Raw genomic sequence first — 24,901 nt, 5'->3', positions numbered from 1 at the left:
GAGTGCTTCTTTTGGGGCTTGCTAAATCCCCTTCTGCATTCCTCCTTGTTAATTTTTTTCTCTTTCTTTAACGCTTACCCACTTTGCAGTGGCCGTCCATGGGTACGTCCCCTAGCCTTTTCATCCTTCTCTCGGAACAGCATCCCCGTGTTTTTGAGCGCTGCTTCTTTGTGGCTCCAGCCACAGGGTTTCATCAGGAGCTGCGTTCTTCTCACATGATCAGGTCTCCTATCCCAAGGTGGGACAGTCAAGGTCACCTGCCTCCTGGGCACGGCTGGGCTAGAGGTAGGCATCCAAGCCAGGGCCAGCCTCAGCTGCTCTCTGTTCGTGGGAGCCAGGGAGTTTCATCTCTACATTTCAGGAGCTATGTTCTGCACCGTGTGGAGGAAGGTGGTGTGTAGTGAGAAGGAATGACCCACAAAGAAGAGGAGAAGAGAAAAATGGGCACAGTGAGTCCTGGCAATGTTCGGATGCTTGTTCCCAGTTTCCCTGAGGTCTAACTGGATCCCTGTCTTCTGTGTTTTGCTCACTTTGTGTATTATCTGGGTGTATTTAGCATCTCATGAAAGGTCTCTCCTTTGAGCCAATATGAGTTGGGGAGTTGCTGTGGTTTTGAATTCCTTTTTTTTCTTTTCCAATTTACCCCATCTTACCCTAGGCTATTGAACCTTACCTCTCTGATAACAGCAAAAATATCAACAAGTAAGTTATACCAACCACATGCCAGATAATGTTCTAAGCTTTCTATAAATATTAACTCGTTTAATTCCCACAAAATTCCTCTCAGGTGAATGCGCTCCATTGTCTCTGTTTCATGGATGACGAAACTGAGGCACAGAGCGTTTAACTCCCACAGCAGGTGAGTAGAGCTGCTGAGATCTGAACATGGGCTGTCTGGCTTTGGAGGCCAGAGCAGCTGAGAGTCTACCCTGCTAGGCTGTCTTTGCTTTACGTGGTAGATGAGGCCAGTCCAGATGCCACCAGCAAGTCAGCAAAAGGGCAAGGGCAAGCACGTGCTGCCCCAGTAAAACTGTGGAACTCAGACTGGGACTCGAACCTGGCCACAACCCAGACTGGGACTTGAACCCACAGTCTTTATTTTTGAATTTTATTTTATTTATTTTTTTATACAGCAGGTTCTTATTAGTTATCCATTTTATACCTATCAGTGTATATATGTCAATCCCAATCCCCCCAATTCATCACAGCACCACCACCCGCCCCCGCCACTTTCCCCCCTTGGTGTCCATACGTTTGTTCTCTACATCTGTGTCTCTATTTCTGCCCTGCAAACTGGTTCATCTGTACCATTTTTCTAGGTTCCACATATATGCGTTAATATATGATATTTGTTTTTATCTTTCTTACTTCACTCTGTATGACAGTCTCTAGATCCATCCATGTCTCTACAAGTGATCCAATCTCGTTCCTTTTAATGGCTGAGTAATATTCCATTGTATATATTTACCCATCTTCTTTATCCATTCGTCTGTCGATGGGCATTTAGGTTGCTTCCATGACCTGGGCTAATGTAAATAGTGCTGCAATGAACACTGGGGTGCATGTGTCTTTTTGAATTATGGTTTTCTCTGGGTATATGCCCAGGAGTGGGATTTCTGGGTCATATCGTAATTCTATTTTTAGTTTCTAAAGGAACCTCCATACTGTTCTCCACAGCGTTCATATCCATTTACATTCCCATCAGCAGTGCTAGAGGAACCCATGGCCTTTTAACAGAGATCACACACCCGGTCTCAGGACTTAATGAAGCTCAGGTTCTTGATGTCTCGTTGCAGAAAGAATTCAGTGAGAAACAAAGTGGTAGGTAAGAAGTGGATTTATTTAGAGAGAAACACACTCCACAGGCAGCGTGTGGGCCACCTCAGAAGGCGAGAGGCCCCGAAATATGGCGTGGTTAGTTTTTATGGGCTGGGTAATTTCGTAGGCTAATGAGGGGGAGGATTATTCCACCTATTTGGGGGAAGGGGCGGGGATTTACAGGAATTGGGCCACTGCCTACTTTTTGGTCTTTGAACTTGGCCTTGGAACTATCATGGCGCTGGTTGGTGTGTCACTTAGCTTATGTTAATGCATTACAATGAACGTATAATGAGGTTCAAGGTCCACTGGAAGTCAGATCTTCTGCCACCTTGGATCTCGTTGGTTCTAACCAGTTTTGGTCACGTTCTACGGCTATGTCGTTCTTTTAATGGTTGCCCCCTTCCCTCATGTTTCACCAGTACCTAAAGAAGTTCAGGCCTTAGGATGAGAGCAACTCCCAAGAGACAGACATCTCCAGGGAGGAAGACTATGCCTGTCCCATTATGGTCTAGTCATTGTCTCCAAGCCCACTCAGTCATAGCCACATGCTTTCCCCTTGGGGCCGGGTGACTCTGGCCCATGCTAAGGGGAAGAGTTGCGCTCAGGCTAGCGGAGCAGAGTCTTACGGTCCCGCACTACGGCTGAGAGTAGACAACAAACCGCACATCAACATATCTTACATTAGCATTTGTTGTTGTTCCGTCAACAACCAGAAAGAGCTTAGCCTGCGCTGCCACTGTGCTTTTTGTCAGTTCCTTCTTGAATTTCTAGTAGCATTTGCTGTATACATTTTCATGTCATGCTTCCTGGTCTCTTGCTATGTTAAAGTTAAAAGAAGATAACAATTCTTGGAATCATTATACATTATACAGTGGGAGTCCTGTCTCTTATATCAAAGGGATACGAAGCAGAGGCAAGGTGATCTCTTCCCCCTACCTAGTGTTATCAGCACTGTGGCCTACACCCCGAGTCATTTCTGGGAATACCGTACCCAGAATCGTGTGCTACGGGCCCAGCGGTTCAGCGTTAATTAAAAAAAAAAAAATGCAAATCTCAGCTTCGAAAGCAATAGCCTCCTTTGGAATTTAAAAGAGTTCTAGGTTGTTTAAACATTGAGTGGAATTCCTGATCCTGTCAACCGGTCACAGTCTACTAGCTCTCATAATTAGCACAAGACCACTGTACTGTGCAAACGACACTCAGTATTCAACAATGACTAACTGCTCCATTTCAGACTGCTTACTTAAGAGTGGGGGGTTTGCATCCACAATCGATGTTTCTGGGTAGTTACCTATTTAACACTGAGAGACAAGAGAGATGGTGAGGGCCCAAATCACCCACTCCTCTATCCCTTCACAAAACCCTGCCCATTCCACCCCTCCACCCCCGCCCCCACCAAATCCCAGCATTGTGGGTGACTCAATTCCAAGTCTTGTTTGGCTACTGAGCTGTGTGACCTTGGGAAAGTCACTTCCCTACTCTGAGCTTCAGTTTCCTTATCTGCAGCCTCTGGGGGCTGAATTGGATGGTGCCAAAGGTCCCTTCCACCTCTAAGATGTAGTGACTGGGGGAGAGGATCTAAGATGTAGTCACTGGGGGAGAGGATGAAATGCCTCCTTCTCTGTTCAAACGCAGACATATTTATTACTTACTGAAAACCGCAGCACGGCAGACTCCAAGCAGACCATGGTAAGTGTCCCAGCCTCTTGTAGCTGTCCATATTCTACCTTTTATTGCCATGGACAAATGCAAGAAGAAGGATTAAAGATATCTGCAGAGCAACGTTTTAGAAAAATGGGCAGAGGGCAGCAACACAGTTAAATATATGTGTGCGTGCAGCTGTAATGGTCATGTTTACTACACTTTTATTTTTTAGGGAGACTATTAAAAATGTATTTGCTTGGAGATAATACCAAAGTGAGCCACATGTGGACGATGCGTGAACACCAAGGAGAGGGCCTCGATTACCTCTGAGGGGTGTGGAAAGTCGGAGAATGCAAAGAGCTTGGTGGGAGCAGGGGTACAGTGATGCTGGGGGCTATGTAAAGATGCGCCACCACAGACAGAACTGCCAGTGGGGAGCGGCTCCTAAAAGGGGATCGTTCTGGGTAGCGGAAACATTGAAGGTGGATTTTTACCTTGCTTGGGGAGTGCAATAAGCCTCCTCTTCCACTTACCCTAACAAATCTTCAGTCAGATAGACCGTGTATTTATTAAGTGCACATGGGTCTTTGAGGGTGTTGCCGGTTGGGAGTATGTGGAAGAGAGCCTGAGCTCTCATTTGACTGATGCTGGGGAAATCAGGGGCAGCTACTTGGATGGGGGTGGTCCCAGCTGGTACCCGAGTTGCTCTCTCTCTCCCTCTCATTATCTGTCTGGAGCTGGCCCATCGTGATGCCGGATGCACACATGCCTTAAGTCTTCACCTGAAGTGTCTTTCTTTTCCACCTCTCCACATTCTGCTCATTTCTTCACGGCCTAGTTTGTGCTTTCTTGATCACTCCACCCTCTCTCTGGCCTCATTCATTCACCAGTGACCACAAGGTGCCCCAGGCAGCTGTGTGCTTCTTGAGTGCAAATACGTTAGAAGTCCAGGGAGGGCAGAGCCCCTGTGGCTCTCTTTCCACGGTCTGGCCAATGCCTAGCTTTGTGCCAGGCACACAACAGACATTCAGTTTCGTGGAATCGATAAACAAATGAATATTAAGCACGTGTTAGTCAAATCAGTAGTGTCAAATACTCTCCGGAAGACAATGCTTATGCGAAAATATACCCCAAGCATTTTTTCTCTACCCACCCCTCCAAATGCTTCTTCGTAAGGATTTAAGACAGTCCGATGTTTTTGCAAACATGTCTACATTTAGGGGCCATCTTGCCCTTTGTGGCTCTCACTGGGATGTGTTCACTCTTCCGTGGAACCTGCACGGGGCACCCACTAGGGTGCCAGTCTTCTTCCTAAGAACCAGCCTACCGTCTGGCAGAGAAACAGTCCCTCCAAGCTCCCTACAGCCTAACTTTACCAGGATATGCCGACAAAAGCATTTAGAGAATCTTTTAAATGCTCAGGTGGTCGCATAAGGCTCCTGCAAGAACTTCAGGTGATAGCCAATGACAGCCACCGCGCAAGAAGGAAAGCAGAGCTGAGAGCCTTTCTCAAAGCCAAATCATCCACAAATTCCCGGGCCGGCTGCCTCTGCCAGGGTGTTTGCTGAGTGCGCTCGTCAGCTGTCCGTGGCCGTGGCCTTGGAGGTGCCCGTGGCCTTGGGCGTCTCTAGCCGCGGGAGCCGCACGGCCCTGGCATGCTAAGTGGGCAGCACTGGGGCGCCTTTGTTTCTCTCCGTCTCCGAGACCCGCGTCCCTCTGCATCTTAAGAGGTTGCCCCCCCACCTTCTCCGCCCCGGCCCTCTGGCCTGGGGACAGCGCCCCTCCATGATGCGTCCCGGACACCCGGGGGTGGGAGAGACCCGGACCCAGCGACAAGGGAGGGGGCGTGCCTCCGGCTCGAGCCTGGGCACCTGCGCGGGCCCGAGGGGGCGGCCCCAGACTCGGGGGTCGCCCCACCCGCCCGCGGCCCCAAGTCTCGCGGTGCTGCGGCCTGGCCGGGGGAGCCGCGGCCCGGCACCCCCGCCGCGTGACAAAGGCTGAAGCGGGAGGAGGAGGCCGAGGAGGGGGCGGAGGCGATAAAGGCGGGGGCGGCGGGCGGCCGCGGCGGCGGGAGAGCGCGGAGGCAGCGCCCGCCCGCGCCGTCCTTTGTGTGGCAGTGGTGGCGGTGGCGGCGGCGGCGGCGCCTGGGCCTGCGCTGGCCTCGCCTGCCCCGGGTGGGGCGCCCGGCTCCGCGCCGCCCCTCCTCGTCCCCGCCCGGCGCGCGCCGAGCCTTCCGAGCAAGATGGCAACCCCGGCGGCGGTCAACCCTCCGGGTGAGTAGCGGCCGCGGGCCCCATGGCAGCCCGCAGGCCCTGCCCGGGGCCGGAGTGGGCCGGAGGGACTGAGTGCGCCGAGCGCCCCCGGGAGCGCGGAGCCGGGCGCTCGACACCTCCTGGGGCAGGGTGGGGGGAGCGGCTGTCATTCTGCGCGGCAGCCTCAGCATCAGCACCAGCCGCGGCATCTTCATCCCAATCTCTGCCCCATCCCGGTTTCCAGGACGCGCCAGCTCCTACCCGCGGGCGGCGGACGCTGGCCTCGCCTCCCTGGGAACCAGAAGGGCCAGTCCACGATCCACTTAAGTTCCGAAAATACCCAGCTTTGCCTCCCCCATCCGACGCCTTTTTCTCTTCCTGTTGCGGCCCCTGTGGCATCAGGCGTCTGCCGGTCGGGGCGGGTAGGAGGGTACCGCGTTGACCGAGGGAAAAGTTTGGACCCAGGATTCAACAGGGTGGAACTCCCCGGATGCTCCCCTGCCCGCCCCGCTCCCCAAGCGCTGGTCCTTTGAGCCCTTTGCGACTAGCTACTATGTATCCTGATCTTCAATGGACACACACACACAGTCTGTAGAAACGCAGCGTGGAGAAGCCCAGGCCGGTTCAACATCCTCTGCTTTCTAAGGCTGACGTGTTCTCAGGGTGCCGTCTATGACAACTGTGCTCAATGGGCAGATTTCAAAAAATGGGAAGAGTTCATGATCAGGTGGGAATATTGACCTGCTTTGGAATTGCAGCAGAGAAATTCTATTTTAGTTGGGAAAATGCCCTACCTTGTGAATAGGACAGCCTGAAGGATGTCCGAGAATGGAAAGGGGGACACCTAGACAGACTGCTACAAAGTTTTGGGTGCTGTGCAGTGACTGCTCTGGCCATGACATGGTGTTAGATCCCTGTGGAGGATGCAGGGAGAGTAAGAGAGAGGCCAGCGGTCAGGGAGTTCCCCGTAGAGGGAGGTCGTGGGGTGGGTGGGAGGGTGAACACCCACAATGCCTAGCAAAGAAAAAAAATGTGTCGTACGAGTTAGAAGTGAAGGATTCCTTCCATCTAAAGTGGTAAGGGAAAGACTTTTGGAGGTTGGACATTTTAAAACTGGAGTTTGAAGAACTGGAAGGTTTGAATACACAGAGCCCGGCGCTGAAGCGACTTGCAGGTACAAGGGATGGCGTGAGCTATGGTGGACTTACTCTGAGCATGTGTAGATGCCAGTGGGTGGTTGGAGCATTAGGGGTATAAGGGAGCAGCGGAATATCACACAGACTGGTTTGGCAGTGGCCAGGCTTTAGAGGGCTTTGAAGGACAGGCTAAGGAGTATGGGCTCTTGCCCTACACGTTATGAGAGAGTTCTCTGTGGTATTGAATAGGGTAGCCACATGGTCACAGTACTTGTGGAAGATTAATTTGTCAGCTAAGTTGAGGTACCATGGAAAGGAGGCAGCAAGACTGGAGGCGGGGAGACGGGGTCAAAATGAGGCAGGTGCTGGGGAGGTGAGACTTAGCGGCGCTGGCTTGGAACAGAAAGAGGAAGGACAGCACCATTGGGCAGGTGGAGGATCTCAGACTTGCACTGCTTAGATTGGGGGTAAGGGTAAAGGGAGTGGCCTAGGAGGCACTGAGGTGGGGTGTCCATGGAGACACCGAGGTGAAGAGCCTCAGTAGTTCCAAGGACGGAGGTTGCCTTAGCAAAGTAGGGAGACTTGGAAGAACAGATGAGTTCCCTGTCCAGACGCTGTTTGAAAACAGCTGTGCCAGTTTGCTTGCGACCGAAGCCTGCCATTTCAACCTGTTCAGCTGCTTAAAAATCAATAGCCAAAAAAAAAAAAATCAATAGCAACTTGATCGATTTAAATGTTATGACATGAGAAAAAGCGAAGGAAGTTAAATGAGGATATTTTAGTCCAATGTAGGTTTATGTTTGAAATAGGAATAAAATCAGAGGCAATGTACATTTTATATATATATATGTTTACACATATACACATATACGTACATACCATTACATCTCCGTTTAAGGCGTTTTGTCCATAACCTTGTTCCGTGAGCTTAACGGAATAAATATGGGGCAGCTGCTGGGCTTGGCGGTGCTGAGCACACGAATGTCTGTGCCTTGGACTGTGGGACACTTGAATCAAGCAAGTGCAGGGCATTGTTTTTATTATTTGCAAAATAATAAAATAATTTGGCTTGCTTGATGGACAGTGGTGTCTGTGTCTTTTCTCTGTTCGCAGAGATACCAGAGATCTTGAGCATGGTGAGATCTTCTCAAGGGAAAACTCCTTGAGGGGGTCGCCTTTTCTCTTACCCACCCGTCTTTTCTTTGAGTGGCCCTCCGCGGTAACCCTCAGATCTGTGGGGCAGCTTGTTCTCTCACCGTGTGAATCGCGAACCTCTTTGGGGAAAGGGTGTAGTTTCGAGGGATACAGCTAAAGGTTAGAGCCCAGAGAGAGGTTTCAGACTTTTCCTGGCAATTTACCACCAAGAGAGGCAAGGTGCCCGAGCTGGACACCCAGAGTCCACCTCTCAGAGGCATGAGTCATGTGATGCTTGGTTGAATGCCTCCTCCTCTTTCTCCCACCTCCCCCCCTCTCCCCAGATGCTGTTGCTTTGCAAAGAATAAGAGCTCAGTGAACTCAGGCAAATGCACTGGGAGGCACCGAGGTTTATTTCTGCTGCTAATCTGTGTCCAGGGTACGAAGGTGACAGGCCATCACTTCCCCACCCCTACCCACTTGTTCCTTTCTCTGCAGCTGACAACTGCACACCAGCAGACCCATTTGCAATGATGCTTGTCTGTGATGTACGGCAGGGGCACTCTGGGGTCTAGGTAATGACAGGTGAAGTTGGAATCTTCCTGCTCTCATGTATTCAGGTGATCTGAGCCAGGTTCAAACCTCTAACCTGCCCCTTCTAGGTCCCCTGTTTGGGTTTTCAGATTCTACCAGTTACTCTGGGGGAGGAGTGGTCTTTGGAGAAGGAAGGGTTTGTCTTCTGGACGTTCTTCTCATGGCATCTGCCGCAGTACTCCTGGTCTGGTTTCCCTCTCCTGGGGCCTCTGACCTCTCCCTATTTCTAGGTCATTGCAGCCCCTACCTTCGTTGCTAATATTATGGTAGTGGCTGATTTTCTCTATTCTTTCTAGATAGGAAGAACTTATGTCCTCTAGACTAGAGAATGGAACTCTAGAATCTTCTGTTCCATATATATGTATTATTTGTTTCACTTCCTTTGGGTGATTTTTAAGCATTTCTGATTTGTATTTAATAATGAAGGTTTGAATTAGTTTCATGCATGAAAGGGTACGTGCAGCTGAAATGGCACAGTTCGGAAGGGGACTGTTTTTCCAACTCCATTGTTTCCACCTTAATCTTGTGTAACTTAAGCATGAGGGACTCAGGTTCAAATTCAGACCAGTGATCATTAGGAATTATGCATTATCGGAGCACACTCCGAAATGAGTATTTGCAGAGTGTTAATAAGGCTTGCACATTTTTAAACTTCAGAGGTATGTTTTAAGAGATTTAGAATTTCTACTTTTTTCTGAAATCAACTATTAGATTTTTTTTCCCCTCCAGGTTTCTGGTCTCTGGCATTTTAGTTTGGAATTGATTGTATAGTGCAGAAGATTCTTGGCAAAAATTGCCTTAGATGGAGGGATATTCGGGTCGGTTCAGCAAACATATTGAACACCTTTGACCTTCCAAACACTGTGCAGGGCGGAGGGCAATGTGAACACCCCTTCCTCAACCTCTGGGAGTTCTGAGTCTAATAGGGGAGACGTCAAGACCAGGTTTATAACAAAAGGTGGAATGAAATGAACTTGACTAGGTGTGTATGTGTCATGAGAGGAAGCTTTGTAGGGAGGTAGCTTCTGCAACTGGGCCCCTCAAAAAGAGAGAGTTTGGCCTATGCAGAATTTAGGAAGGGTCTCAGAGAGCTGGGGGTGGGTGTGTGGGTGGGTGGATTTGTGAAAGTCTGGGGAACCGTCAAGTGGTTGTCTTCTCACTGCTCTCAGGGACCCAGATGGACCCCCAAGAACGATGGGGTAGAGTTAGAGCTTTGGAGAGATGCTAGCTGTGATTGCAAGCTGCCCAGCAGCACTGCCTCAGCTAGAGGTGGAACACCCAAACGAGCTGAACATACATGTCCAACGTCTTTACACACTGCATTTCGTGCTTTCTAGAAGTCTCTTGATTGCAAGATACATCATTCTTTTATGTGCTTCCAGGAAAATACTGCTGCCAGTTCAATGATGACGTACTATCAATGGTAAAATGCTCCTCCATTTCAGTGATGTTTCAGAAGATTGCATTTAGAACCAGTAAAATACCGTGCATTAAGAAAAAGTCAATTTTGCTGCTTCACCACCTGTACGTAAAACATATGGTCTCTTTTTCCAGTAAAAAATGATACAGAGTTTGCCCTTTAGGCATGTGCCAGGGAGCCCAGTGATGAACCAACAGCCTTTTAGCACTTGTCAAAAGATAGGAGTGATATCTAAAAAAGAGATTGATTTATTCCTCAGTCAGTATTTATTAAGCAACTAGTATGTGTCCGTTACGGGGAGCTGTGCTAGCTTGAGGTCGGGAAGAGCTGGGCTGGTTCGAGGAGCCAGAACAGGCCAGGGTGGCGGGAGGATGGTGGGTGAGCAGGGGCGACGGGGGTGTGGGAGACCACTCACGGAGAGGCATGGATTGGGGTATGGGGTTGAGGTTCGAGTCTAAGAGCAACAGAGAGCTAGACGGGTATTGAGCAGTGGAGACACGTGATCCCACCCGCAGTGGCTGCTGTCTGGAGAGCAGACTGGAAGGAGGACAGCGGAGAAGCAAGGGTCCCGTTAGATATTGCTGACGTGGACGGCGGGTGGCATTGGGCGTGGAGAGAAGGAGATGGAGTTGAGATATATTTGGGGGCCAGGACGCCATGCCGAGCAGCTCCAGGGGCACTAGTTGTATCCTCGGCCATCCGTGCAGTCGGGCAGGGCACCTGCAGCATCTCTTTTTTGCGGGTAGCACCATAACTGTAGGGTACAGGGTTGGGAGAGGGTGCTGACGGGGAGGGAAGAGTCAAGAATGAGTCCCAGCTTTCTGTCCTGACAGCTGGGTGGTGGGAGGTGATGGGAAGATAGTGAGGCACACGTGGCTGTGGGGTGTGCTCGAGGCTCCTGCGTTAGACGGTTGGGTGCAGGTGCCCAGGAGACACAGAGGTGGAGCTGCTGGGAGACAGAGGGCCGTGTGGGCCCAAGGGATCTGGGCTGGAGAAATAAGTAAAGAGCAGCTTTTCTAAATGCTTTCCTTGGGGAAAGTGAGATCAAGGAGAGTGGAACACTTGGACCAAATCCCCTCAGTTCCCCAGCAGTGCCTCCATTACTGCTTCATTGTCGGCCTGCACCGAGATTCACCAAGATGCACGGAGAAAAATTTCTGTATCTTTTCCAGAAGCATTACTCCACTCACAGTGTCAGCTCTGTGCTGGGCCGTCCTTAGGAAAGGAATGTCCAGCAGAGTTGCCCAGGAATGGGATATGCTGTGTGAGGAGCTGAGGGCGCTTTCACACAGAAGCGGGTAGGAGCCGTGCAGGTCAGGCTGATGCACTAGTTTAACACACAGAACTTCTTGTTCAATGAATAGAAATGGACTCCCGCTTCTAGTCAAGCCCTTTCCCACTTGAGGGCTTTTGCTTGTGCCGTGTTCCTCTTCTTGGGATGATAAAGTGCTCACCTGTCCCTTCCTCCTCTCTCCCACCCCCTCCCCACACCTAACCATTTCCCTATCCGACTCCTTTTGTTTCCTTATGGCCTCAGCTTGAACTCTTACTCCATTGGAGAAAGCCCTCCTGACCCCTTTATCCAGATCAAGTGTGCCTGTAATGCATTCCACCAGGGCCCCGCAGGGTGGACTTGGGTTGGAGCTCTTCCTCTCATGCGGAATGAAACAGTAAATCACCTAGATGTTTGATCCATGCCTGTGTGTCCTGCAGCTCTGGGAGCCCCCCTGAGGGCAGGGAAGGCATCTGTCGCTGACGTGGCCCCAGCATCCGCCATATTGCCTCCTGTACAGCAAGGCATGCGGGAAGGTTTGCTGATGAGTGAGTGTCTGGACGCCAGACAGTTGCATCACAGTGTTGTATGTGACTGCCTTGAAATGCCCACCTTGAAGAAAAGAAAGCATGTGCACTGTATCTGTGGGTCTCTGAAACCAAACACACCAGTGCTGTCTAATCCAGATTCTGATTTTTATTGGTGGGAACTGATTTTGATCTGAAAATCCTACCAGAATAATCTGTCCCCACAGCAGTGCCTCTAGACTTTATAATAAGGCCTTGGAAACACAGATATTATCCGTCTTCCCAGAAGGAGGGCAGGGCAGACTGGTAGTAGCCTGGAGACCAGCTGGTAGTGGTGGAAGACCCGTATCCCCACCCTGTGAAAGCCCCACAAAGGTCCTCCCCTTTGGGGCCTTCTGCTCTGTGTGCGAAACTGTTGCTATGGCTTGTGTAATCACCGGCAGTTACAGATAAGGTCCCCCGGGCTGGCTCTCCATCCAACTGCCCCCCCGGAGGGGCTGACACAGGTCCCAGAAAGGCAGCATTGAGGGGCCACAGGCCCTGGAGTTGGAAGCGAGACCCTTTGCAAATAAGTAGAGTCTGCGTGGCTTTTGAGACTGACTGTAACAATTGGAACATTTTTCAGGGAAATCCACAAAGAAGCAAAAATGTTCACAAGTAGGTAATTCCTGCTCTTGTACATTGTACAGTAACATGGGGCATCTTTTACTGCTCCAGTTGTGTTGTGAGAGTAGCTAAGCAGAGCCCGGGAGGGGTCTTCTCCTAGCCCCCGCTGAGGAGTTGGCTTCTTTCTTCCCCATAATCACTTTTCCTCCTGAATACAACAAGAAAGATACGTGTGGATTATGAAAAATTTGGAAACTGTACATAAGTGCCGAGATAGTTCTACTACCCACTATTAAGAGTTTTGCATATGTTGTTACAGACTTTTTAAAAAACGTCATAAGTCAACACAAAATAGAATTGTTCAGAACATATCATTTTTTTCCACCTTCATTAATAGGAACAGTGTATCTTACCAGAGATACTGAAGTGTTCTGATTTATGGCCTTGTCATAATTTTTTGACTTAGTCTCATATTTAGGCATGTAATATTTGGAGTGCTTTTCCATTTGTCAAAATTATACACAACACTGTAGTGTCCATCCCTGTATGTAAATATATAATTACATGACTTTTTTCCTTAGGGTAACTGCTAGAAGTGGAATTACATAGCCAAGTGGGTTGGTATGTTTTTATTTTATATTGCTTTCCACAGAGGCTCAAAGGGGTTCAGAGACTCACCTGGGGTCCCTAGGGCATACATGGACATGAGCTCAGATGCTCTGCTTCCAGCTCTGGGCAGGGCCCTGCAGCCCCCGCCAGGCTCCCCTCTGCCCCCCGGGTTCTGTCTGCGCCCCAGCCCTGCCCTTACCCGTTCCCTTCTTTCACGTGGCCTTCCCAAACACACGTGCTATAACTGTCCTGGAAACCTTTGATCCCTGTCTGTTGTCCACACATCCTCCTTGGTTTGAACTATCCATCCCCCACCAGACCACCTGGCTGACCAGCCCCCAGACTCAGAGAGCACAGGGCGCGGTAAGGTGTCGTCCTTCCTGCCTGCCTTCTGTGGCGTTAAGGCAAGCTGTGGTAGTTACTGCCGCTTCAGATGCAGATTCAGGACGTTTTAATAACGGAGGGCAAATGTGTTTGCTTTTGGTTTTGATGATCCCTGCTTTTCTTCCACAACTCTAAAAAAATAGAGACCAGCTGCAGGTGGCACTGGGCACCTCTGCACTCAGGCTCAGGTAGCAAAAGGAAAGGCTTGGATGTTGGCAGCCTGGGACGATTCTGGGGTACTGTGTCCAGGGTGAAGAGCACCCCGGGGGGTTGGCCCAAGCCAAAACCAAGCTCAGTGGGTGGATTCAGAGCTTTCCGGGAGCCAGGTCAGTGAAGTACCTTGCTGGTAGCCGAGTGAGGGACCAGAGGAGAGGAGGGTAGTCTTCTGTACACGGGGCACTCCTGGGGGACCTACAGTGACTTACTCGTGGCCATCAGAGGCTCTCTGCCTGTTGAGAAATGCAACTTCCCTCCGGTTTCTGTCTGGCCTGCCAAGCTGCCCTAACAACAGTTAAGGAAAATCCACTGGAATCGATAAATGATTGATTATTTATCAGGAGGGCCACGTGGTTGCTCCTTACAGACAGCAATACGTGAGCTGGGTTCCAGACTTTGAGGAGACAGCAAGTAGCGAAGTTCATTTTGCCCCCATTTATTTCATTCATAGCCGTCATCAGATGCTATTCTCGTTCTTCTCTCGGAGACTCTGAGCCAAGTGGCAGAGCATCTAAGAACCCTGGCCCAGGGGGGCCAGAGAGGTGTCCACACAGTGCTTATCGACTGGCAGCCATTCCGGGTTGTTACAGCATCAGGGGTGGGTGGGGAGGTAGGGTGGGAGGTGGCATCTTGGGGGTGGAGGCCAGGGACGCTGCTAAACATCCTGCAGTGCACAGGGCAGCTCCCACAACAAAGAATGACCCAGCCCCAAATGTCACCAGTGCCAGGCTGAGAAACCCCGGTCTATGCGGACAGGACTTCTCATAAGCCTCTGGGCAGCGGCAACTGGGAAAGGAACCCAGGAGTTCCATGGGGTACACAGCTGGCAGAAATGAAGGGGCTGGCCCCCGAGACCACCACTTCAGAGTACGAAAACATGGTGGCTTTAGAAACAAGATGCTACTTCTCAGAAAATTATGATATCCGTAATGGAAGTTAATTTAAATGTGAAATAACAGAACTGCCCGAATTTTTTATTATTATTTTTAGAACAGCATTGATGTTTCTATCACATCAGCAGGTTTAAAACGAGGCATAGTCTGGACTCATTTGCCATCATTTGATATGCTTGATGGATTCCAAGTCCCAGAAAGAATGAAATGAATGAATGTGATCAAGGATCACAGCTGTGTTCTCTCTCTTTGAAAGCATTTCACATCAGAAAACTTCTAATTTGTTTCAGCCAGCCTTCCCCGGGCACCCCTCTGCCACCCCTGCACCAAGGGTGAGGTGCCCAGTGCTGGGGGTGGCGTGTAGAGAGATGCTGAGCGAAGTAGGTTGGCCACACGTGTGTTCAGCCAGTGTCCACAGCAGGCGGGGCGGGACAGTTTTATGCGCATGACGGGCGGCTTGTTAGAGGGCAGGAGCGAATGTGACCCCGCCCCCCAGCTCCTCCTGAAGGGCAGAGAGAGCGTGTGTTACAGGAATGGCTCGGGGCGCACAGCTCGATTTAGCACCAGAGTACGTGCCTTTTCCTGAAGTCAGCCTCACAAACCACAGGTCTCTGTTTCCCGCTGCCTGCCCGGCGTCTTGTCCACCTCTCCCTCACGTTTTGCAAAGCCAGCACCTCCTCCACGCCCGCCTCCCCCAGGTCCCCTGTGGCAGTGAATGGTACCACACTCCATTCACTGGTCCAAGCCCGACATTAAGTATTTTAATTGCTTATCCACCTAATTAAACAAATATTAATTGAATGCCAACTCTGTGCTCACAGTGGTGTGCAAAGCCAGGCGTGGTCCCGGCCCCCGTGGAGCTCACTGTGGGGAGAGTCGGCCGTTTATTAAACAGTCACATGCACGAGGGTATTATTTAAGTAAGTATCAGGAAAAAGAAAGGTGTCTTTGTGTCCAAATGCAACAGGAAGCCATTGAAGTGTTGTGAGCTGTGATGTACTGGGAGGTGGATTTTGAAAAGATCCCTCTGGCTGTTGAATCAGGCCGCCCTGGTGAGGGCATCCATCCTCCCCGTCCAGGGAGGGGACCACCGGGGCCTGCTCCACGTGGCAGTGGACATGGAGAGAAGCAGGTGGATCCCTGAGATACTTAGGAGGTAAAGCCAACAGAACCAGATGATGGATCAGATTGAGCTGATAGAGGCGGCAGTGGCTAGGTTCCCAATTCAGTCACGGGAAGGGTAGGGTGCTGTTTCCCAAGACGGCGAACGTTGATGAGGTCCTGGTATTTTGGTGGAGGTGGCAGGGAGATGACAGACTTGGTCATGGGACATGTTGAGTTGAAGACATCATGAGTTCAAGGCATCCAAGTGGGGATTTGCCAGAAACCTCAAGTTGCTTCATTTCCCTTTTAGAGTTGGGATTTTCTTTTTTCACTATGGTATCCCCAGTGGCCTGAATGAAGCCTGCCACATAATAGGTGCTTAATAAATATTACTGAATGAATGAATGAATGAATGGATTGGTCTCCAAGTCCCTCAAATTGCGAACCAATGAGAAGCAGCATGACCACTACAAGGTTCCTTTTCTGTTTTTAGTAACTTTCTACGCTGAAGTAATTTCAGGCTTACAGAAAAGTTGCAAGAATAGTGCACAGAACTCCTGTATTCCCATCACGTAGATTCCTCAAGTGTTAACATTCACCACCTTTGCCTAATCAATTTCTTCAGTTTTTCTCTCTCTTTATTTTCCTGAACAATTTGAGAATACATGGTAGACACGATGCCCCTTTTAATTCTAAATACTTCAGTGTGTGTTCCTAAGAATTAGCACATCCTCCTACAGAGCTACAATGTATGATCAAAATCAGGAAGTTAGTGGGACTTCCCTGGTGGTCCAGTGGGTAAGACTCAGCGCTCCCCAATACAGGGGCCTGGGTTCGATCCCTGGTCGGGGAACTAGATCCCGCATGCATGCCACAACTAAGAAGTCTGCATGCCACAACCAAACCGATCCTGCATGCTGCAGCGGAGATCCCGTGTGCCGCAACTAAGACCCGGCGCAGCCTAAATAAATATTTTAAAAAATGTTTAAAAATCAGGAAGTTGGCATTAATATAACAGTATCAACTAAGCCACAGACCTTATTCGTATTTGACCGTTGTTCTTCATAGCCAAAACATTTTTTTTTTTTTTTGGCTCCAGGTTTCAACCAGGATTACAAGTTATGATGTCCCTTTGTCTTCTTTAATTCTGGAATTATTGCTGTCTTTTTTGGTTTGTTTTTTTCCCTTTCATGGCGGTAACATTTTTGCTGAGTACATGCCAGTCCCTTTATAAAATATCCCTCAATTTGGTTTTGTTTGATGTTGCCTCACGATTACGTTGGGATTTTGCTTTTAAAATTTTTATCAAGAACCCCCCCCAAGTGATGTTATATCACAAGGCTGCTTTTAGCAGGCATTACTTAAAAGCGAGTCTCTGAGTCGATGAAGTCAAGGTCCTGTGCAGATAAAGCTAAGGAAGGATGATTAGTGGTTCCACGTGCCATTCCCTACGTGCTTGGCAAACCTCTTTGGGTTCTATACACCATATATAGGTAGCTTCAGATGCTCCTTGTCAAGTGCAGGTCCCAGGGTTTTGGGGGGTTTTTTTTAAAGCCTGTGAGGATAACAGTTTCCTAACTAAATATCAACTTCACTTGACAAATAAAATAATTATAATCTAACTGTGTAAGGATGATCATATCTCTAATAAAGTCAATAGGAAGTTGAAGTGTTTAATTACCAACTTTCCTAACATACAGATTGGGAAGCTTTTCAGGTAAGTTACTCATGTGCAGTGCCTGAAACACACAGCAATTAAGAATCGGATCTTCCTTCAAACAGTAATTAGTGTGTGATTTGTCCTACTCTTCGTGGCTGGTGCATATCCAGGTTTAGATGTGTATTTGTGTTTACTTTAGGAAGTGAATTTGCTGCTGCTTTTTTTTTTTTTGGCTGCACCACATGTGAAATCTTAGCTCCCCGACCAGGGATCCAACCCGGGCCCCCTGCATTGGAAGCGTGGAGTCTTAACCACTGGACCACCAGGGAAGTCCCCTGCTGTTTCTTCTATAGTCCACTTAAAAACAAGTTTGCATTTTACTGTGACTTCATAAAGAAAGACCTAGTGACTTAAAAATCAGATATTTTGGGTGCATAATTTGCCTGCAGAAACTTGCTGAGTTTCTCCCCAAGATCTGAGAATCTCCGTCCTCCCCCCTTCCCTCTACCTCCTCCTCCCTTCTTTCTTTCTCCCTATGTCTCTTTCTCTTCCTCCTTCATCTTCTCCTCCTTGCTTCCATTTGTCCTTCCTCCCTTCCTCCCTCTCTCCCTTGGTCCTTCTTTCCCTCCCAGCTCCCCCTTCCTTTGCGTCAGAGACCCAAAGGAACCAGAGAGATTGGAAATGTTCGGGTCACCGCAGTAGCTCATGCTGGGTCACCTTGCTACAAGTATTTAAAAACCCAGACTCCTCTACTGTGTGAGTGGTGACGATGTGAACACCATCGACTAGGGGACAGTAGAGGCAAAGACCTCAGTTTTCCCATCTGTGAAATGCGGTGACTTCTTCATTGAGCACTGACTGTGCTGTGTGCTCAGGATTCAGAGGTGAGCAGAACACTGCCCCCCGGGCTCGAGGCAGGCCACGGAGGATGCGGTGACCATGGCTCGTGGGCTGGCTGGTTACCCTCTCGTGGCCGCTGCCTCCTCACATGTACAGTGGTGCACCTCATTCGGTTGCATTGTGGATTAGATGGTTCTGTTTAACACCTTTTGGGATGGGACCTGGCACATGGTACACACTGGGTCAGCGGTGACTTTGCTCCCTGTAATTGTTTTTCAAGGGGGCGCGGAACAGGGCCCAGGGCTCAGAAGTGAAGGGCATCTTTCCAGCTGGGCAGGGAAAACTTGGGGAACAAATAACCAAATGTGCTTATGAAAGCAGGCAGTCTGATGTTACCAGGGCTCTTCTGTGCATGTGGGGATCGCAAGCTGTCCCCGCTCCAGTATTCCTCCTCCCAGGCTCAATGCTGGGGAAGTCCTCGCCCTGCCTGTGTTCCTTACAGCCCTGGGAAGAAGTACATGCGCCACAGGGACAGTCCCTCCCCCACCCTGCTGGACTCCAGGCTTTTCCCTCCTGTCGTGTTGTGACTGTCCTTCTCGCCATCCCTCCCTGTTTGCTAGACTTTCTACCCTGGTCCTGCCCCTAAGTGCAGACCAGTGTGTAATGCCCTGCCCCCCACTTCTCTGCTCCCTGTTCTCACTGGCGTAGTGGGGTGGGGGAAGGGTCCCATCGCCCTAGAACAAGTCTCCCTCCCGGCCTCTTCATACTCTGGACAGACTGGGATGGGCTGACCACCCAAGAGGGTCCCCTGTTGAATGCCTAGGGCTGCTGTGACCTCAGGCACGGTGCCTGGGCGCCTGGAAGTGGCCTCTGCAGGTGGTGGCTTGGTGCCCCTGTCTCCGTCCACCTCTTGAACTGGCGCCACTGGGCCTCAGGCTGCATCCCAAGACATTTCAGTTTTGCACAACACTTTGTGGACAGACTAGGAGTTAAGACGTGTGTCTCCTTTGTTCAAGTTTATTCATTCGTCTTCATCCATTCAACAAATATTCATTAACTGTATGCCCTTTATTAATCATGGTGCTTAAGTGCTGGGATTATACTGGTTAGAAAGAACGGCGCAGTCTGTGCCTTCAAGCATTTACAGTCTTGCAGAGGGCAGCTCCTCCCCCGAGTCATTCAGGCTGAATGTTCGCGCAGGAGCTGTTAGGCCCGTCTACCACTAGGTGGCGCAGTCACACAGGTAGCTCAGTCACTCAAACTCGACCTGCCTCAGAATCACCGGGAGGGTGGCTTGTTAGTACCAAGTGCTGCCCTGTCCCAGAAGCTCTGTCAGTAGGTCGGGGTCGGGTCAGAGAGGGGTTGGGTTGACATTTGTATTTCTGACAAGTTCTCAGGTGATACTGCTGGTCTCTGGACCACCCTTCAGGTCCACAGAAGCAGAAGCAGCTAAGCCAATACTGTGCCCTCTGCCAACTAACTCAGCCTGTCTCAAGGCTTCTGGATCTGTGAACTTAATGGATCGTTCTGATGGCTGGACGTAATAGCCTCATTTCACAGATGAGGAAGTTGACAGCTGGTAAGAGGCAGAGCTGCGACTGGCACTGATTCTGGTCCTAAGTTCACCCTCTTTCCACTGTCACACTGGCTCTCCCTGGGTGGTTTGGGAGAGAAGGAGGAAGGTGAATGACTGAGCGGACCTGGGGAGATGTGAACTAGAAGTGTGATAGGCATTCCAGGCGTCAGGAGAGGTGGGAAGAGTGCTGTATTCGTGCCCGGTCCTGGCTCTGTCCAGCATGGGCCTGGTTTGTGCCCTTGGGCACCCCGCTTTTTCTCTTTGAGCTTTTATTTTCTCATCTACAAAATGAAGGTTTGGACCGTGGTGGGGGGATTTGTTTCATTTATTGTGCTGGGTAGTCAGTGGGCCTCTTCAATCAAGAGACTGACTTTAGGGCTGAATTTTTTTTTTTTTTTAAGTAAATTCTTTCTCTCTAGCCTCTCTTTCTGGAAATTCTGTTAGTTAGATACAGACCTCCTGGATTGATCATCTCTCTCTTCTCTCCTTCCCCAGCTCCTGATTGCTTTGGGGAGGTTTATATTTCTTTAGAAAACAAACCTCCAGTCTCATTCCTTGGGGGAAATACCAGCTTGTTGGCATTAGGGGTTAGAAGTTCCTTACTGTCATTAATGGTGTGTCGGGAAGAAAGAGGGGATGAGGCATGTGTCACTGGGCCTCCTTTAACTGGAAAACGGTGGCTTTTAAAAGAAGCATCTAGATTCACTTTTCTTTTAAAAGAAAAGGATTCTCTAACTGTGTAAAACAACAGAAGCCAAACTATACCACCATGTACTACTATTTACAACTTGAAAAAAGTGATTTAAAGGTTTGAAAATAAAAGGACTGACCATGGTCTGTCAGGCCAGTGCAGACAAAAGGAAAGCTGTGATCACAATTTTAAAATCAGTAAAAAGGGAATTATTGCCAAAACATCTAATGGTACAAAGAAATTATTACCCTATAATTTATTGGTTTTGAACCTTAATGGACCCAACAACACTGTGTAACTGATATGAATTTCTTATGATACCTTGTGTGGAAACCCCATCTTACTGCTTTATTTTTACCCATCAAATTAAACCTGCCTCATCTCTGCCAGGTTGGCTGTTGGAACATCCATTTTCATTTTTCCGGGGAAGATACACCCTTTGGTCATTTATGACACCTTTGGACCTTACACAACTCAGGAAAATTGGACACAGGCCTCTGGTCTTTGGTAGTTCCCAGTGAGATGCTCATTACCCAGACCCTCAGGTCTGATTGAAGGCAACCTGTTGGCTAGCTGTCATTTAGTCCAAGTGGGCTGTCAGGAAATTATAGCATTGAAAAATAAACAAAATTAGGAAACTGATGGATGAGTTAAATAGCTACTAAACACAGATGAATAGGGAATTAATGAATTAGAAAGTGGAACGAAAGAAATGACAGAAGTCAGCATAGAGATCAGAGTTAGAACATATCAAAGAGTGGCTATGAGACAAAGAGACTAGGCTTCCTACTTCTTTTTTTTTTTAATTGAAGTATAGCTGATTTACAATGTTGTGTTAGTTTCAGGTGTACAGCAAAGTGATTCAGTTATACATACACATATATCTGTTCTTTTCCAGATTCTTTTCCCTTATAGGTTATTACAAAATATTGAGTATAGTTCTCTGTGCTACACAGTAGGTTCTTCTTGGTTATCTGTTTTATATATAGTAGTGCGTATAAGTTAATGCCAAACTCCAATTTATCCCTCCCCCCCGCCACTTTCCCCTTTGGTAACCATAAGTTTGTTGTCCATGTCTGTGGTTCTATTTCTGTTTTGTATATAAGTTCATTTGTATCATTTTTTTAGATTGCACATGTAAGCGATATATTTGTCTCTGGCTTACTTCACTTAGTGTGATAATCTCTAGGTCCATCTGTGTTGCTGCAAATGGCATTATTTCATTCTTTCTTTATGGCTGAGTAGTATCCCGTTATATATGTACCACACCTTTTTAAAAATTTATTTCTTTACTTATATTTATTTTTGGCTGCGTTGGGTCTTCATTGCTGTGCGCAGGCTATCTCTAGTTGCGGCAAGCGGTGGCTACTCTTCCTTGCGGTGCACGGGCTTCTCATTGCGGTGGCTTCTCTTGTTGTGGAGCACGGGCTCTAGGCGCACAGGCTTCAGTAGTTGTGGCACGTAGGCTCTGTAGTTGTGGCACACGGGCTTAGTTGCTCTGCGGCATGTGGGATCTTCCCGGACCAGGGATCGAACCTGTGTCCCCTGCATTGGCAGGCAGATTCTTAACCACTGAGCCACCAGGGAAGTCCCTGTACCACATCTTCTTTATCCATTCATCTGTTGATGGACATTTAGGTTGTTTCCATGTCTTGGCTATTGTAAATAGTGCTGCTATGAACATAGGGGTGCTTGTATATTTTCGAATTATGGTTTTCTCTGGATATATGCCCAGGAGTAGGATTACAGGGCCATATGGTAGCTCTATTTTTAGTTTTTTATTTTATTTTATTTATTTTTAAATTTTTATTGGAGTAGAGTTACTTTACAATGCTGTGTTAGTTTCTGCTGTACAGCAAAGTGAATCAGTTGTACATATACATATATCCACTCTTTTTTAGATTCTTTTCCCTTATAGGTCATTACAGAGTATTGAGAAGAGTTCCCTGTGCTATACAGTAGGTCCTTATTAGTTATCTATTTTATATATAGTAGTATATACATGTCAGTCCCAATCTCCCAATTTATTTTTAATTTTTTAAGGAACCTCCATACTGTTCTGTATAGTAGCTGAACCAATTTACATTCCCACCAGCAGTGCAGGAGGGTTCCCTTTTCTCCACACCCTCTCCAGCATTTATTGTTTGTAGACTTTTTGATGATGGCCATTCTGACCTCACTGTAATTTTGATTTGCATTAGGCTTCCTCCTTCTTATGTGCATGAATTAGAATTCCAGTCAGAGACAGTAGGGAGAACAGGGGTGGGGCAATATTCGAAGACAAGAGGCTGATAATTTCCCAGAAGTAGCGAAGGGCATTGAGCCTGAGATTCAGAAGTTACAACAAATCCCGGAAAAGATACAAAGAAATCCCAACCTAAAGAAAATGTAGTGAAAATAGAGAACACCAAGGACACCGAAAAATCCTAAAAGCAGTAACAAAGAACAGGCAGATCACCTACACAGCAGTGGCAGTGACAGCCGACCCTTGAACAATGCGGGGGGTTAACCCACATGCAGCCTGTAGTCAGCTCTCCGTATTCCCTTTCCTCTGCATCTGTGGATGCAACCCACCACAGACCGCGCAGCTCTGTAGTATTTACTATTGAAAATATTCACGTATCAGTGGACCTGTGCAGTTCAAACCCAAGTTGTTCAAGGGTCAGCTGTAGGTTGATGAGTGACTTCTTGACAGCAGTAATTCAAGCCAGAAGACAATAGAATAATAATTTCAATACGCTAGTTGAAAATAATTGCAAACCTAGAATTCTAAACTTCACAAAATTTTTCTTTTAAGAATGAGAGGAAGATAAAAACATTTCAAGATAAATAAATCAAGAGAGTTACAGATTTCATCAAAGAAGCTTGTAAAGGATCTAATTCTGGGAGAGGGTAAGTAACCCCAATGGAAGTTCTCAGGCACAGGGAGGAATGCTGAACAAAGAGAGTGATGAACACAGAATAAACATAAGTAGCTTTGAATATAAATAAGTAATACTAACATGTACTTCATGGGGTGATCAGAGGTAAAGCTATTCAGGATTCCTGAACCCTGTCAAGTAGGTGTAATCGTATTTCTAGAGTAGTAATTAATGCATATAGAGTATATAACCTTCGAACTAGCAGAACAACAAAGAACAGAATGGTGTCTATAACCCCCATCTCCAATAAAACAGCAACAAAGGAGGGGAAAAGAAACAGAAAAAGTGGGACAAAAAGAAAAAAAGCGGTAGAAGTAAGTCTGTACATATAAGTAGTCCCAACAAATTAATAAACCTTTGTTTCTGGATTAGGAAACAAAGATTGTCAAATTAGATTAAAAATATATACCTATAGCCATGTGTGGTTTACTAGAATCATATTTAAAATGTAATACAAGGAAGTGTGAAGTTTTTCCATTGGAAAAGTTTACAACTTCAATAGGGCATGTTTTATTTCTTAAGGTGGGAATTTTTTGTATAAATTTCATTCCCTTTTGTATATCTTAACATTTTTCATAAGGTAAAATTTAAAAGTCAGCTTAGACCAAGTTAAATATCAACGGAGAAAATATTTTTAAAGTATGTGAGGAAGCGTTAATATCAATGTATGTATATCTGTACACGTGTGTGTATGTGTGAGTGTGTGAGTCTATGTGTGTATACACAAACAATAAAAGGAAGACTAAAACCTCAAAGACCATTTTTGAAATAAAGAACTAAGCAATTCAGAAAATAAATAAAAATAATCACAATTATGTTTAGATGCATTGATAACTAATGAAATAAAAGTCAAAACAAGGTATACATTTTGCTTGTCAGTTTGGCAACAGTTAAAATGCACTATAAAATCTTGCGTTGGCCGGGAAGTTCGTTTATTTCTGGTGGTGGTAAATGTGTAAACTCTCTGATTCAAGTATGTTAATCGATTTTAAGAAAATAATCAGAGTGAGAAAATACCTCGTACGGAAATGATTTTTGCAGTGTTGTTTATAAAACTGGAAACAATCTAAATGTCCAACAATGACAAATAATGGTTAAATTATTTGTATGTATTTTAAATGGCCTATCATTTAGGCATTACAATGATGATATACTTCTATTTTTATTGACAGGAAAAAGCTTCATGGCTTATTAGTTGAGAAAAGTAAATTATATTAATAATATGATCTTATTCATATTAAATATATCTATTTTTATTTGTATTTATATATGTACGGAAGGGGATCTGGATTCATATTCAACAAAAAGTTAACTATGGTTATCTCTTTTCGTGTAAGCATATTTTCCAGCTTTTTTGGTCTTGTAATTTATAATCGAATAAAATTTTAAATAGAGAATGTGTTCCTAACTTAGAGGCCATATTTCGTACTGTGTGATTAAAAGCAGTAGCTTTTAAATCCAACGTACGTTGGTTTGCATGCATTTTAGCTCTAGCCGTTACTTAGCTGTGTGACTTTAGGCAGATTACTTAGCCTCTTAACTTTGGTTTCCTTATCTGTGAAATGGAATAAGAACAATACCTAGCTTCTGGAGCAGTTGA

The 24,901-nt window shown here is 47.3% G+C and overlaps 1 protein-coding gene across 3 annotated transcripts in view; it reads left to right on the top strand.

The window, feature by feature from the left end:
* Positions 1-5,707: 5,707 nt before the first annotated feature.
* ARNT2 (aryl hydrocarbon receptor nuclear translocator 2) overlaps positions 5,708-24,901 on the top strand; it is a gene marked incomplete at its 5' end in the record, with an annotated part of 194,123 nt that continues 174,929 nt past the window's right edge. For all 3 annotated transcript variants that reach the window (XM_082648668.1, XM_082648667.1, XM_082648666.1), the window contains one exon: positions 5,708-5,738. In XM_082648668.1, the coding sequence (XP_082504794.1) occupies positions 5,708-5,738 (31 nt within the window). The remainder of the gene's footprint in view (positions 5,739-24,901) is intronic.

The sequence above is a fragment of the Grampus griseus genome, assembly GCF_964374135.1.
Source record: "Grampus griseus genome assembly, chromosome: 2".
In the NCBI taxonomy this organism is placed as follows: domain Eukaryota; kingdom Metazoa; phylum Chordata; class Mammalia; order Artiodactyla; family Delphinidae; genus Grampus; species Grampus griseus.
This window is presented reverse-complemented; position numbering and strand designations above follow the sequence as displayed.